Source organism: Bison bison, unplaced genomic scaffold (assembly GCF_000754665.1).
Source record: "Bison bison bison isolate TAMUID 2011002044 unplaced genomic scaffold, Bison_UMD1.0 scf7180017864285, whole genome shotgun sequence".
Classification (NCBI taxonomy): domain Eukaryota; kingdom Metazoa; phylum Chordata; class Mammalia; order Artiodactyla; family Bovidae; genus Bison; species Bison bison.
This window is the reverse complement of record NW_011494857.1, coordinates 1,033,025-1,046,120: the sequence shown is the minus strand read 5'-3', so window position 1 is coordinate 1,046,120 and position 13,096 is coordinate 1,033,025. Positions and strand designations below refer to the sequence as shown.

Sequence of the window (13,096 nt, the reverse complement as noted above, 5' to 3'; positions counted from 1 at the left end):
GTTGGTGATGGACAGGGAGGCCTGGCATGCTGCGATTCATGGGGTCGAAAAGAGTTGGACATGACTGAGCAACTGAACTGAACTGAGCTGAATGAAGATAATGTTGACTCCGAGGTAATACACAAATGCTTGCACCTTGTTAATTGCACCTTGTGATTTCATGGCTGCAGTCACCGTCCACAGTGATTTTGAAACCCAAGAAAATATAATCTGTCACTGCCTCCACTTTTTCCTCTTCTATTTGCCAGGAAGTGATGTGACCAGATGCCATAATCTTAGTTTTTTGAATGTTGAATTTTAAGCCAGCTTTTTTGCTCTCCTCTTTCACCCGCATCAAGAGGCTCTTTAGTTCCTCTTCACTTTCTGCCCTTAGAGTGGCATCATCTGCATATCTAAGGTTGTTGATATTTCTCCCGGCAATCTTGATTCCAGGTTGTGGTTCATCCAACCTAGCATTTCAAATGATTTACTTTGCATATAAATTAAATAAACAGGATGACAATATACAGCCTTGACATACTCCTTTCCCAATTTTGAACCAGTTTGTTTTTCCCTGTAAGGTTTTAACTGTTGCTTCTTGACTGGCATACAAGTTTCTCAGGAGACAGGTAAAGTGGTCTGGTATTCCCATCTCAAATCTCAGGAGACAGGTAAAGTGGGCTGGTATTCCCATCTCTTTAAGAATTTTCCAGTTTATTGTGATTCACATAAGTCAAAGGCTTTTGTGTAGTCAGTGAAGCAAAAGTAGATGTTTTTCTGGAATCCTCTTGCTTTCTGTATGATCCAACGAATGTTGGCAGTTTGATCTCTGGTTCCTCTGCCTTTTTCTTCATGGATCATACTTTGAGTTATATGATAACAGTTATATGATAACAGACAGGTTATCTGTTTTTTTAAAGGTTAAACAAAACTCAGCACTGAACCCATCTGGTCCCAGTGCCTGTATCAATGGTAGACCTTTACTCATCTTCTAAATCATTTCTATTGATTCCTCCTACCCCCAAATTCTTGGATCATTTTTTAACAATTTAAACTTGCTAAATGATGTCAGTGTCCTCTAGGGTTTTAGATTTGTTGATCTAGAATTTCATATAGGATTCCCTTAAAATTCTAATTTTGGTGACGATGTTGCTTTTCTCATTCTTAATGTATACTTTTATTTTTACTTTTTTAAAATCAGGCTCACAAGCAGCATTTGGATTATTTAGATTTTTTTTTTTTTTTACTTTTTTCACTTTCTGTTGCATTAATTTCACCTTTATTTTATTATACTGTTTCTAGCTTGTTTGGGTGTTATTCTGATTTCTTAGGAGGACTATTAAGTTCCTTTTATGCTTCATCTTTAGTAATGAATTCACCTTTTAAAATCCGGAGATGCAATACCACCAAACTACTATCTGCCTAGCAACAGATGATCTCACTCTAATCACAGCAAGGGATCCTCCTCAAAGAATAAACTTGGAGAGAAGATGCTCCAAGAAGGCAGGGATGATGGGGTGAAAGGAGTGGGAAGAACTGAACTATGCATCACACCTAAGCGCGCAGATCCTCAGGTTTCAAACCTCTGGGAACCGTGGGGAATGCGGCTTCCTTCAGAGAGATAAGTCCAAGACGCCTGCAGCGGTCTACGGACTGTGGGTCCGAAGCCTAGAAGAGTGAGTCCACAGGGGCTGGGATAGGGGTCTGAAGAAGGCAGGCACCGCAGATGCGAGCGCATCTTCTAGGTAAATTGCCTAACTCACCTTTCGGCTACAGCGAGATATTAAAATCTCCTCTGACCCCAGTTGCAATGGTTTGCACCGGCCTTCATACCCTCGTCGCGTGCCCAGGCCGCCCCTCCCCTCCCCCAAGCGCCCGCAGAAGCGACCGGTCTTGTCCAGATGCGCGTGTCAGTGGCGGGTAAAGGTTGGGGGTGGTCCCAGTTCCTGACCTCTCTGGGAGCCAGGCGTCTGTTCCCGCTTCCTGCATCGCTCCGCCTCTGGACGCAGACCTCGGAACTTAGCTTCTCATCTCCCTTTCTTCCCAGGAATTTAGGGGTCCAGGATGCCCTGACCCTGGGAGGGAAGGGTCGGCCCCCAAGCAGGATAGCAAAACGCCAGCGGTTAGAGCAGAAGTCTGGTGGCCCATCCGGCCCCCTCTCTGCTCCCCCGCTCGCCTCCCCTCTCTTCCCGCTTTATCTCTCCTCAACCAGGCCTCGGATGGCCCCGACCTGGAGACAACGACTCCCTACAGCAGGTGATGGGGCTGAGGCCGGTAGGGTTGGGATGTGATAGGCGCGGCCTTCACTGACTCTAGACTCCTGGTACTCTCCCGTCTGAATCAAAGAGCAAACTGCAGGTGAGAAGCCTTGAAAGGGTGACAAGGGGTGGCTGCTGTTGGAGGTAGGGTGGGGGCTGGGAGTCGAGCGGGAAGCAGTGGGCTGTTCAGGTGCTAAACTAAACCGGCTGTGAAGCATACTCAGGAAGATTTAAGCAGACTGTAGATTTGGTCAGGTTTATATAATGACTCCAGAATATTACGTAGCCGTTAAAAATCACATTTTAAAAGAATGCCTTATTACCTAGGAAAATACTCATTATATACTCATGATATAATGGAAATGTATATTATATATATCCAATAAATCTCCAGTCTGTAAGAAATAACATATATGTTCACAGAGTATATATTAATGTATATTTATATACTGTGACTTTTGGGGCTTCCCAGGTGACTCAGTGGTAAAGAATCTGCCTGCAATGCAGGAGACCCTTGGGGTGGGTTTGATCCTTGGGTGGGGAAGATCCCCTGGAGAAGGGAATGGCAACCCACTCCAGTATTCTTGCTTGGAGAAGTCCATGAACAGGGGAGCCTGGTGGTCTACAGTCCATGGGGTCCCAAAGAGTCGAACACAGACTGATTGACCAACACTTTCACTTTCGTGTTACATTTAATGGTATTATCCAGTATATATGTTCTATAATCGTATCTCATTTGTAAGAAGTAGACATATATATATTAATAATTGTAGTTTTAAATTTTAATAATTTTAGTTTTAAAAACATTTATTTATTTATTTGGCTGCACTGGGTCTTATTTAAGGCACACGGGATCTTCAGTCTTCGTTTTAACCATGTCTGTTTATGAACAGATATACTAAATTCTAATAAACTCACCTTACCTATTGTTTTCCTTATGGTTAGCCCTTTCTAAGTTCTGTTTAAGGAATCTTTCTTAACCTCCACATCATGAAGATATTCTCCCATATTAATTTCTTTAGAAGCTTCCTGGATTAATTTTTGTTATGTTGTGAGATAATAGTCAATTTTTGTTTTTTCAATATGAATATACATTTTACCCATCATAATTACTTAATTCTGTCATTTCCATGATCTTCTGAGTTGACATGGAATACCTCTCCAGTTACTCAAAACTTTTACTTCTCTCAGTAATCATTTGTAGGTTTTGGTATAAAGGTCTTATCTTTTGTTAGATTGGTTCCTAAACACTTGAAATATCCTCATGTTATTATAATCACTACCTTTAATTTTTTCATTACCTATTTATTGTTGGTATTAGAAATGCTATTAGTATTCCATTAACTCTGTATTCAGCAACCTTGTTATTACTCACTTATTAATCCAATTATGTACTTATGGATTCTTTTTTATTTTTCACATAAATAATGACACTTTTCCTTCTCTTTCCAAACTTTATACTCTAAAAAATCTTATTCTACTTTCTAGGACCTCATATCAATTATCTATTGCCATCAAAATGCTGTTTAATACATCACTTCAGAATTCAGTGACTTAAAACAACAGGAACTTATTACTGTGTCTCATGAGTCGTTAGGCTGGGGTCAGCAAATACGTGTGGGGCTTCTGACTGATCTAAGCTAGCTTGAGCTGGGACCTCTGGAGTGGTTCAGCTCTGGTTTATATGTCTCTGTTTCAGCAGATTAGTCTAGATGGGTCCTCATGGTGATAGCAAAAGAGATAGTAAGAGATAGTAAGAGAGCAAGCAACAAAGCTTTTTGCAGCCTAGTCTCTGAATTAGCACACCAGCCTAGAGTCAAGTGATAGCAAAGTAGGTTACAGCCTGTCTTAGTGAGAGGATCTTCAGAACATTGTGAAGGGAGTAGATAAAGGAAAATTTGAAGATTTGGGGCCATGGATGCTATTAACCTACCCAAATTTTAAATTCAGTTTGACTAGAAGGGGTGGTGTGGGCACCTTGTCTTATTACTGACCTCCAAGGGAAGGCTTTCAAAATTTTATCACTAAGTTTGATATTTGCTGTAAGCTTTTCTGTAAATAATCTCTATGAAATTAAGAATGTTCAATTTTAGTTGTGGTGCATGGGCTTAGTTGCTCCGAGACATGTGGGATCTTAGTTCCCTGACCAAGGATAGAACCCACGTCCCCTGCTTTGGAAGGAGGATTCAAGGATCTTCATTTTTAGTCCTACTTTCCTAAGAGTTCTTTTTTAATGAATAGTTTTTGCATTTTATCAAAAATTTACACAAATATTGAGATGATCTTATGACTTGTATCCTTTATTGTGTTATCTTGATTGATTTTTTTTTAAATTTATAAACTTCCCTGCATTACTGGAATAAGCTCAACTCAGTTGTGATGTTATGTTGTTCTTATGTGTTGATGTATCTGATTTGCTACTATTTTGTTTGGGAAAGACATAGGAATGTGATTTTCTCTCTTTTCATAATTCCTTGCCAGGTTTTGGTATTAAGGTGAGGCTGGTCTCACTACTTTTTCTATTCTGGAAGATTTTTATTCAAGATTAGTAGTATTTATTTCTTTAATATTTAGTACAATTCATCAGTAAAATCACCAGGTCAGAAGTTTGCTATGGAGGAATATTGCTAATTAAGAAGCAATTTATTTAAAAGTTATAGGACATGTATCTTTTCAAGTTATGATTTTCTCAGGATATATGCCCAGGAATGGGATTGCTGGATCATATGGTAGCTCTATTTTTAGTTTTTTAAGGAACCTCTGTACTGTTCTCCATGGAGAAGGCAATGGCACCCCACTCCAGTACTCTTGCCTGGAGAATCCCATGGACGGAGGAGCCTGGTAGGCTGCAGTCCATGGGGTGTCGAAGAGTCTGACATGACAGAGCGACTTTGCTTTCACTTTTCACTTTCATGCATTGGAGAAGGAAATAGCAACCCACTCCAGTGTTCTTGCCTGGAGAATCCCGGGGACGGGGCAGCCTGATGGGCTGCCGTCTATGGGGTCGCACAGAGTCGGACACGACTGAAGCGACTTAGCAGCAGCAGCAGCAGCAGCAGTACTGTTCTCCATAGTGGCTGTACCAATTTACAGTCCCACCAACAGAGTAGGAGGATTCCCTTTTCTCCACACCCTCTCCAGCATTTAGCAATTTATTGTTTGTAGAATTTTTTGATGATGGCTACTCTGACCAGTTTGAGGTGATACCTCATTGTAGTTTTAATTTACATTTCTCTGAGTGCTTAGTCACTCAGTCCGACTCATTGCGACCCCATGGACTGTAGCCTGCCAAGTTCCTTGTCTGTGGGGATTCTCCAGGCAAGAATACTGGAGTGGGTTGCCATACCCTCTTTCAGCAGATCTTCCCAACCCAGGGATCGAATCCAGGTCTCCTGCATTGCAGGCAGATTCTTTACTGTCTGAGCCACCAGGGAAGCCCAATAATTAATGATGTGAGCATCTTTTCATGTGCTTTTTGGCCAACTGTATGTCTTCTTTGGAGAAATGTCCATTTAGATCTTCCAACCCATTTTTTTTGGCTGCACCACGACCAGTGCTCCAACCAGGGATAGAACCTCCACCCTCTGCAGTGGAAGTGCAGAGTCTTAACCACTGAACCACCAAGGAAATCCCTGTCCTCATTTTTGGGCTGCTTGTGAAGTATTTTTTTGTTTGTTTTTAATTAAGCTGCATGAGCTGTTAGTATATCTTGGAGATTAATTCCTTGTGGTTCTCTTCATTTCAAATATTTTCTCCCATGTTGTGGCTTGTCTTTTCATTTTGCTCGTGGTTTCTTTTGCTGTGTAGAAACTTTTAAGTTTATTTTTATTTTTGTTTTCAGTACTCTAGGAGGTGGATCAAGAAAGATCTTGCTTCGACATGTCAGAGAGTGTCCTGCTGATGTTTTCCTCTGGGAGTTTTATAGTACCTGGTCTTCTTGAATTCATTTTGAGTTTATTTTTGTGTTTGGTGTTAGAGACAGATTTAGGTTTAAATCTACCATCTGATTAGGTGTTTTGTACTTGTCTTATCTATTCTGTATTTCTTTTTCTCTTCTTTCTTAAATTCTTTGTACATTGATTTTTTTCATTAGTCCATTTTTTTTCTCTGATAGCTTAGGAATTATTCATTTAAACTATTGTTTTAATGATTCCCCCACATATTAAATATATATATATATATTATCAAATTATATTATTTGTACTTTTATCCTCTTACTAGACAATGAAAAGTACTTACAGTAATTAAATTCCCATTTACCACCCTCCTAATCTTTGTTGTTATATATTTAATTCTCTACATTCCTATTTTTTTTCAGTTTCAATTTTATCCACGTATTTTCATTTCAATTATTCTCAATTCTTTTCTGCATGTCTGACCTTTCTTCTGAGGTAAATTTTCTTCTTCCAGAAGAAATGTCTGTATTATTTTTAGTAGTGCCAGGCTTCTGGCAACAAAACTCCATGGTTTTGTTAGTCTGAAAATGTATTTACTTCATCTTCATTCTTGAAGAATATGTTTTCTAGAAATGGAATTCCAAATTCAAAGTTATTTTCTTTCAGCACTTTAAAGATTTAATTCCACTTCCCACTTGCTGTAACAGTTATTAAATATTTTGAAATCGATCTGTTGCTTATAAGATGAGAAAAAAACTGAGTGTCAGAGAAATGAAATTATCTTCTCAAAGTCAGTAACTCATGAGAAGGGCCAAGATTGAAACTCTGGCCTTCATTGGTCTAAACCCTTTTTTAAAAAGTTAATTTATTTATGTTTGGCTGTGCTGGGTCTTCCTGGCTGCTAGGGCTTCTTGCTAGTTTCAGAGAGCAGGGGCTACTCTTCATTGCAGTGCTCGAACTTCTCACTGCAGTGGCTTGTCTTGTTGTGGAGCAAGGGCTCTAGGGCACACGGGCTTCGAGTTGCAGCGAGTGGGCTCAGTAGCTGTGTCTCCCGGGCTGTAGAGCACAGGCTCAATAGTTGTGGCGCATGGGCTTAGTTTCTCAGAGACATGTGGGACCTTCCCTGACCAGGAATCGAACCTGTGTCTTCTGCATTGGCAGGCAGGTTCTTTACCACTGAGCCACCAGGAAAGCCCTCTAAAACCTTTTCTGTCATGGGGTTTTACAGTCTGGTATCCTGAGACATGTTCCTTAACGTCTGCTCTGCTTGGTGACCCCAAGATTCCCTCAGGAGTTAGTGGGCCTGTAAGAAGAAAGTCATGGAGTCCCTTGAAGAAATATCAGAGGAAGAATCCCCCAAAGAACGCCACACTTCCTCAACACCGTCCTGGAAGCTCACAGCCAAGGAGATTCTGGCCACCAAGACCCAAAACTACTTTGCTCAGACTAAAAGAGCTGCGAACATCTTGATCCAGATTGCCTTCTCCATTGGTCTAAGCAGCATATGGCGGTTCCCTTACCTGTGTCATCTGAATGGAGGAGGTGAGGCCAGGGACCTGGATCCTGAGTTTAAAGAAGGAGTTTTCGGGCTGGGCACCTAGGCTCCGAGGATTTGGGGGAAGAGATAACTGGAGATTAAGAGGAGGGGGGCCAGGACTCCTGGCTGGCTGAGCACAGCTCCTGGTTCTCTTCTTCAGGCAGCTTTATCCTGGTGTACTTCTTCATGCTCCTCTTTTTCGGGGTTCCCCTCATGTACATGGAGATGATCATGGGGAAATGTCTGCGCGTGGACAACATCCGGGTCTGGAAGCAGCTTGTCCCCTGGCTGGGCGGCATAGGCTACGCCAGCATACTGGTGAATGAGGGTCCAGCCAGGGGCATCCCAGCCCACCCCTTATGGTCTCCAGGCTCCCTATCTCCACCCATCCCACCCCACCTCAGACCCACCATGTCCACCCCCAGGTGTGCATCTTGGTGAGCTTGTACAACAGCATTATCATCACCTGGAGCCTCTCCTACCTAAGCAACTCCTTTCGTTACCCCCTGCCGTGGGACAAGTGCCCACTGGTGAGGAACATCAATGTCACCGGTGAGGAGAGGGAGGGGGAGGCCCAGCAGAGCCAAGGGAGGCAGGGGAACCAAGCAGCAAGAGACAGGGAGTGAGAGCTGAAGGGGAGGCAGTGGCATGCAGGGGCAGCCACCAGGTGAGGTGGTACCTGAGGGACTGGCTTCCCCCAGACCTTTCTTGCCTTCAGACTGTAACCCACCAGTACTTCTGGTACCACACCACTCTGAACGCCTCAAACCACATTGAAGAAGAGGTCGAGACCCTCGTCCTGAATCTCACCCTGGGCATCTTCACAGTCTGGTTCCTCCTCTTCTTAATCATGATGGTAGGGCTAAAGATTTCAATGCAGGTAAGCCACTCTGACTGCTGGTCTCACTACCCCTTCACCTTTGCCAGGTCCAAAGATCCTCAGGCTCCCTGCCCCCACACCATCTAACTCCTTCCTGCTGACTTCTCTTTTCCAATCCTCATGACCCCATACCCCCCACCCACCCAGAGGGTAAGCTCAGAGGTGACCACACAGCCACTCCATCAGGGTCCTAAGGAAGACGGTGTACTTGCCCTCAGCAGTGGTCACTGCTCCTCTCAAGGAGAACCGCTCATCTCCCATCCGTGGCACAGAAGAGCACCTCAGACTGACCCAGTTCCCTCTTCCCCATCTCTCATCTGCATGCCACTGCATGTGGGGACCTGCAGACAGCCTTGTAGATCAGACCATGGCCTCACTCCCTGAGCCTGGCTTACCCCACCTTCCTGCGTCTTGACAGTGCCCATTAACCCCTAAAGGAGCCGACTGGCACTGACTTCAAAGTTTCTCATTTAGATTACTTTATTCCAATCCTTATTTCCAACCCACCCCCTTGGCACCTGGATATTCTCCTTCTGTGGAAAAGTAATGTCAGATTATCTTGGTTAACATTACCTGTACCTTCTGACCCCTGTATCTATGCAAGCAATCAACTTTCATGCCAGGCATCCCTAGAAGCCCAGCTCACCATGTCTTTGCAGCCTTCAAAATAAGCCAGTCACACAAAAGTGGGTTTTACTAAAGGCTTAGTAGAGCACACGGTGGCAGGGAGGTGAGTTTCCCTTATCAATCTCTGAGCAAAAAAAAAAAAATTTAATTCCTATTAAGCATATCATCTTCTCACAAAGTCTCTTTTCCATTTCTTCTTTTCCCCTTCAGCTATGAAGGTGTTACATCCAGTCTTCAGCCTCACTGGTTCCTCTCCCCTTCGCAGTTCTTATCCCTAAATTCAAAAATAGGTCAGAATAACCAAAGCCCGTGAATTGATTGTATCCAACTGGACCACAGGGCTTCCCCGGTGTGGTAAAGAATCTACTTGCAATGCATCCCTGGGTCAGGAAGATCCCCTGGAGAATGAAATGGCAACCCAATCCAGTATTCTTGCCTGGGAAATCCCATGGACAGAAGAGCCTGGAGGATTAGAGTCCATAGGGTCACAAAAGAGTTGGACAAGACATAGCAACTAAACCACAACTGCACCACCATTTAAAAGCCATCTTTACCCAGGGCCTCCACCTGATTGGTGGATTTTTTTTTTCCCCCAAACCACATTGTTGTCTCCTTAGAATAATCCTCCTGTAACTCCCTCTTGTCACATCCCGGCCACATTAACACTGCTCACCTCACTGTCTCCGCTCCTGCTGGCCCCTGATAACACTTGCCTCTCTGTCCTATGCTCCCCTCCCGCCCACGTCTCCTGACTTCGGCTTTCTGTCCCGACCTCTCTGACCAGACGCTGATTTTCTCAGTATTCCTTCCCTACATCATCCTCCTCTGCTTCCTCATCCGATGTCTCTTCTTGGAAGGTGCAACCACCAGCCTCAGACGTATGGTGACCACAGAGGTGAGGCTGGGCACTCCAAACCTTCACCCTCCTTCTCTGAGTTTCCTTCCTCTGCATCTTCTCTCCTTCTGTCCCCTGCATATCTCTTGTCCCTCCTGTTTCCACCCCAGCCTGCCCCCTCTGCCAGCCCACTGGTGGTTCTGCACTCTGAGCCCATTCCCAAACTCCTCTCGCCCACCACCCCAATCGACAGTTCTCTGCCTGGGCCTCGCTGGACCTGTGGCGTCAAGCAGGAGGCCACGTGCTCTATTCCCTGGGCCTGGGCATGGGCACCATCATCTTATTCTCCTACAAGTCTGGAGGTGACAACTATGCCCAGGTGGCCTCTTTGGTGATCCTGGTCAACTTGGTGACTTCACTGCTGACTACGTCCATCATCTTTATAGTGCTGGGGTTCTGGACCACCACCAGCGGGCATGCCTGTATCAAGCAGTGAGTAGTCACAGCTTTGCAGATCCAAAAAGAGGTCCCCCTTCCTCTACTTCAGCAGTCCCCCAGCCTCAGGGACCTTCAAACTCAAACCTCTCCAATAACAACAACAGCAAGAACAATATCACATTACTCTCAGAGAAAAACAGCTAGAAGGGAATAGTCTAATATCCATCACTTTATAGATAAGAAAAGAGTCTCAGCTATATGACTGTCCAAAGATTGGGCTTCCCTGATGGCTTGGACAGTAAAGAATCTGCCTGCCATGCAGGAGACCCAGGTTCAACCCCTGGGCCAGGTAGATTCCATGACTGTCCAAAGGTTTCTATAAACTGCAAATGATGTAAAGAAGTTTTCAGAATCAATTGTTTCAGCTCACAGAGAGGAACGTTAGAGCATTCTGAGCCACAGTCAGTGGTTGTGGCCCAGGCAGTACATTGGAATCATTCGGGAAGACTTAGAAAATACGTACGTCTGTGTGCTCCCACCCCCGCAGAAATTCTCATTTACTTGGTCTGGAGTGCATTCAGGCACTGGGATTTTCTAAAGCCTCAGAGTGGAATTTTTCTTCCAGTTAAGATATTGAAGGATGCAAAAGTCCATATTTGTACAGCAGCAGCATTTTTTAGTGGATAAAATAAAGATCATACTTTGCTGTACAGTTATTGTGGCCACTGTAGACAGCACAGCTCTAGCGTAGTCATCAAAAACAAAACAATAAGAGATATACGTCAAACACTAGATTCCAAATATCAGTGCCCTCCCCTGCTTCAGTTGTAACAACCAAAACTGTCTCCAGATGTTGTTAAATGTCCCTGGGAAAAAGATGGGGGTATCACCCTCTGTTGAAAACCATTGTGTTAAGGATATCAACAACAGAAAAACAGTTACTGTCATCCTTTTTAAAAAAAATGTATTTACTGTATTTCATTTATGACTGCACTGGGTCGTCTTTGCTGCACACAAGCCTTCTTTAGTTGTAGTGAGCAGGGGCTACTCTCTAGCTGCGGTGGGCTTCTCATTGCAGTGGCTTCTCCTGTTGCAGGGCTCAGGCTCTGGGGCGCCCAGGCTCAGTAGTGGAGACTCTCGGACTCTAGAGCACAGGCTCAGTAGTCGTGGCGTGTGGGCTCAGCTGTCCTGCAGCGTGTAGAATCCTCCCAGGCCAGGGATCCAACCCATGCCCCCTGCATTGACAGGGGGAAACTCAACCACTGCCAGGGAAGTCCAATGTCATTCTTAATGGTTAATTATTGAACATTTTCCTCTAATATAAAAACAAGACAAGGGTATCTCTTTTCATCACATCTCTTCAATATTATAGTGAAGTTCCTAGCAGTGAAAGGAGGCAAAAAAGGAATATAAAAAGAATAGAGCATAGAAAGAACTAAAAGTGTCTTTATTCACAAATGGCATAAGTATGTACTTAGAAAACCTAAAAGAATTTCCAAAAAAAACTAAAATAAATAAGTGCATTTAGGAAAGTCACAAAAATAAAAGTCCCCATACAAAAACAAACAAGTTTTTCTACATGCTAATGGAAAACAGCCTTGATGTACTCCTTTTCCTATCTGGAACCAGTCTGTTGTTCCATGTCCAGTTCTAACTGTTGCTTCCTGACCTGCATACAGATTTCTCAAGAGGCAGGTCAGGTGGTCTGGTATTCCCATCTCTTTCAGAATTTTACACAGTTTATTGTGATCCACACAGTCAAAGGCTTTGGCATAGTCAATAAAGCAGAAATAGATGTTTTTCTGGAACTCTCTTGCTTTATCCATGATCCAGCAGATGTTGGCAATTTGATCTCTGGTTCCTCTGCCTTTTCTAAAACCAGCTTGAACATCAGGAAGTTCACGGTTCACGTATTGCTGAAGCCTGGCTTGGAGAATTTTGAGCATTACTTTACTAGCATGTGAGATGAGTGCAACTGTGCGGTAGTTTGAGCATTCTTTTGCATTGCCTTTCTTTGGGATCGGAATGAAAACTGACCTTTTCCAGTCCTGTGGCCACTGCTGAGTTTTCCAAATTTGCTGGCATATTGAGTGCAGCACTTTCACAGCATCATCTTTCAGGATTTGAAATAGCTCAACTGGAATTCCATCACCTCCACTAGCTTTGTTTGTAGTGATGCTTTCTAAGGCCCACTTGACTTCACATTCCAGGATGTCTGGCTCTAGGCGAGTGATCACACCATCGTGATTATCTGGGTCGTGAAGATCTTTTTTGTACAGTTCTTCTGTGTATTCTTGCCACCTCTTCTTGATATCTTCTGCTTCTGTTAGGTCCATACCATTTCTGTCCTTTATTGAGCCCATCTTTGCATGAAATATTCCCTTGGTACCTCTAATTTTCTTGAAGAGATCTCTAGTCTTTCATCATGAGAAATGCTGGACTGGAAGAAACACAAGCTGGAATCAAGATTGCCGGGAGAAATATCGATAACCTCAGATATGCAGATGACACCATCCTTATGGGAGAAAGTGAAGAGGAACTAAAAAGCCTCTTGATGAAAGTGAAAGTGGAGAGTGAAAAAGTTGGCTTAAAGCTCAACATTCAGAAAAGGAAGATCATGGCATCCGGTCCCATCACTTCATGGGA

The 13,096-nt window shown here is 43.5% G+C and overlaps 1 protein-coding gene across 1 annotated transcript in view; it reads left to right on the top strand.

The window, feature by feature from the left end:
* Positions 1–7,452: 7,452 nt before the first annotated feature.
* LOC104995727 (orphan sodium- and chloride-dependent neurotransmitter transporter NTT5-like) overlaps positions 7,453–13,096 on the top strand; it is a 13,130-nt gene continuing 7,486 nt past the window's right edge. Inside the window, exons 1-6 of the mRNA XM_010849707.1 lie at positions 7,453–7,675; positions 7,831–7,988; positions 8,096–8,222; positions 8,372–8,550; positions 9,962–10,072; positions 10,266–10,504. Coding sequence (XP_010848009.1) covers positions 7,453–7,675; positions 7,831–7,988; positions 8,096–8,222; positions 8,372–8,550; positions 9,962–10,072; positions 10,266–10,504 — 1,037 coding nt within the window. The remainder of the gene's footprint in view (positions 7,676–7,830; positions 7,989–8,095; positions 8,223–8,371; positions 8,551–9,961; positions 10,073–10,265; positions 10,505–13,096) is intronic.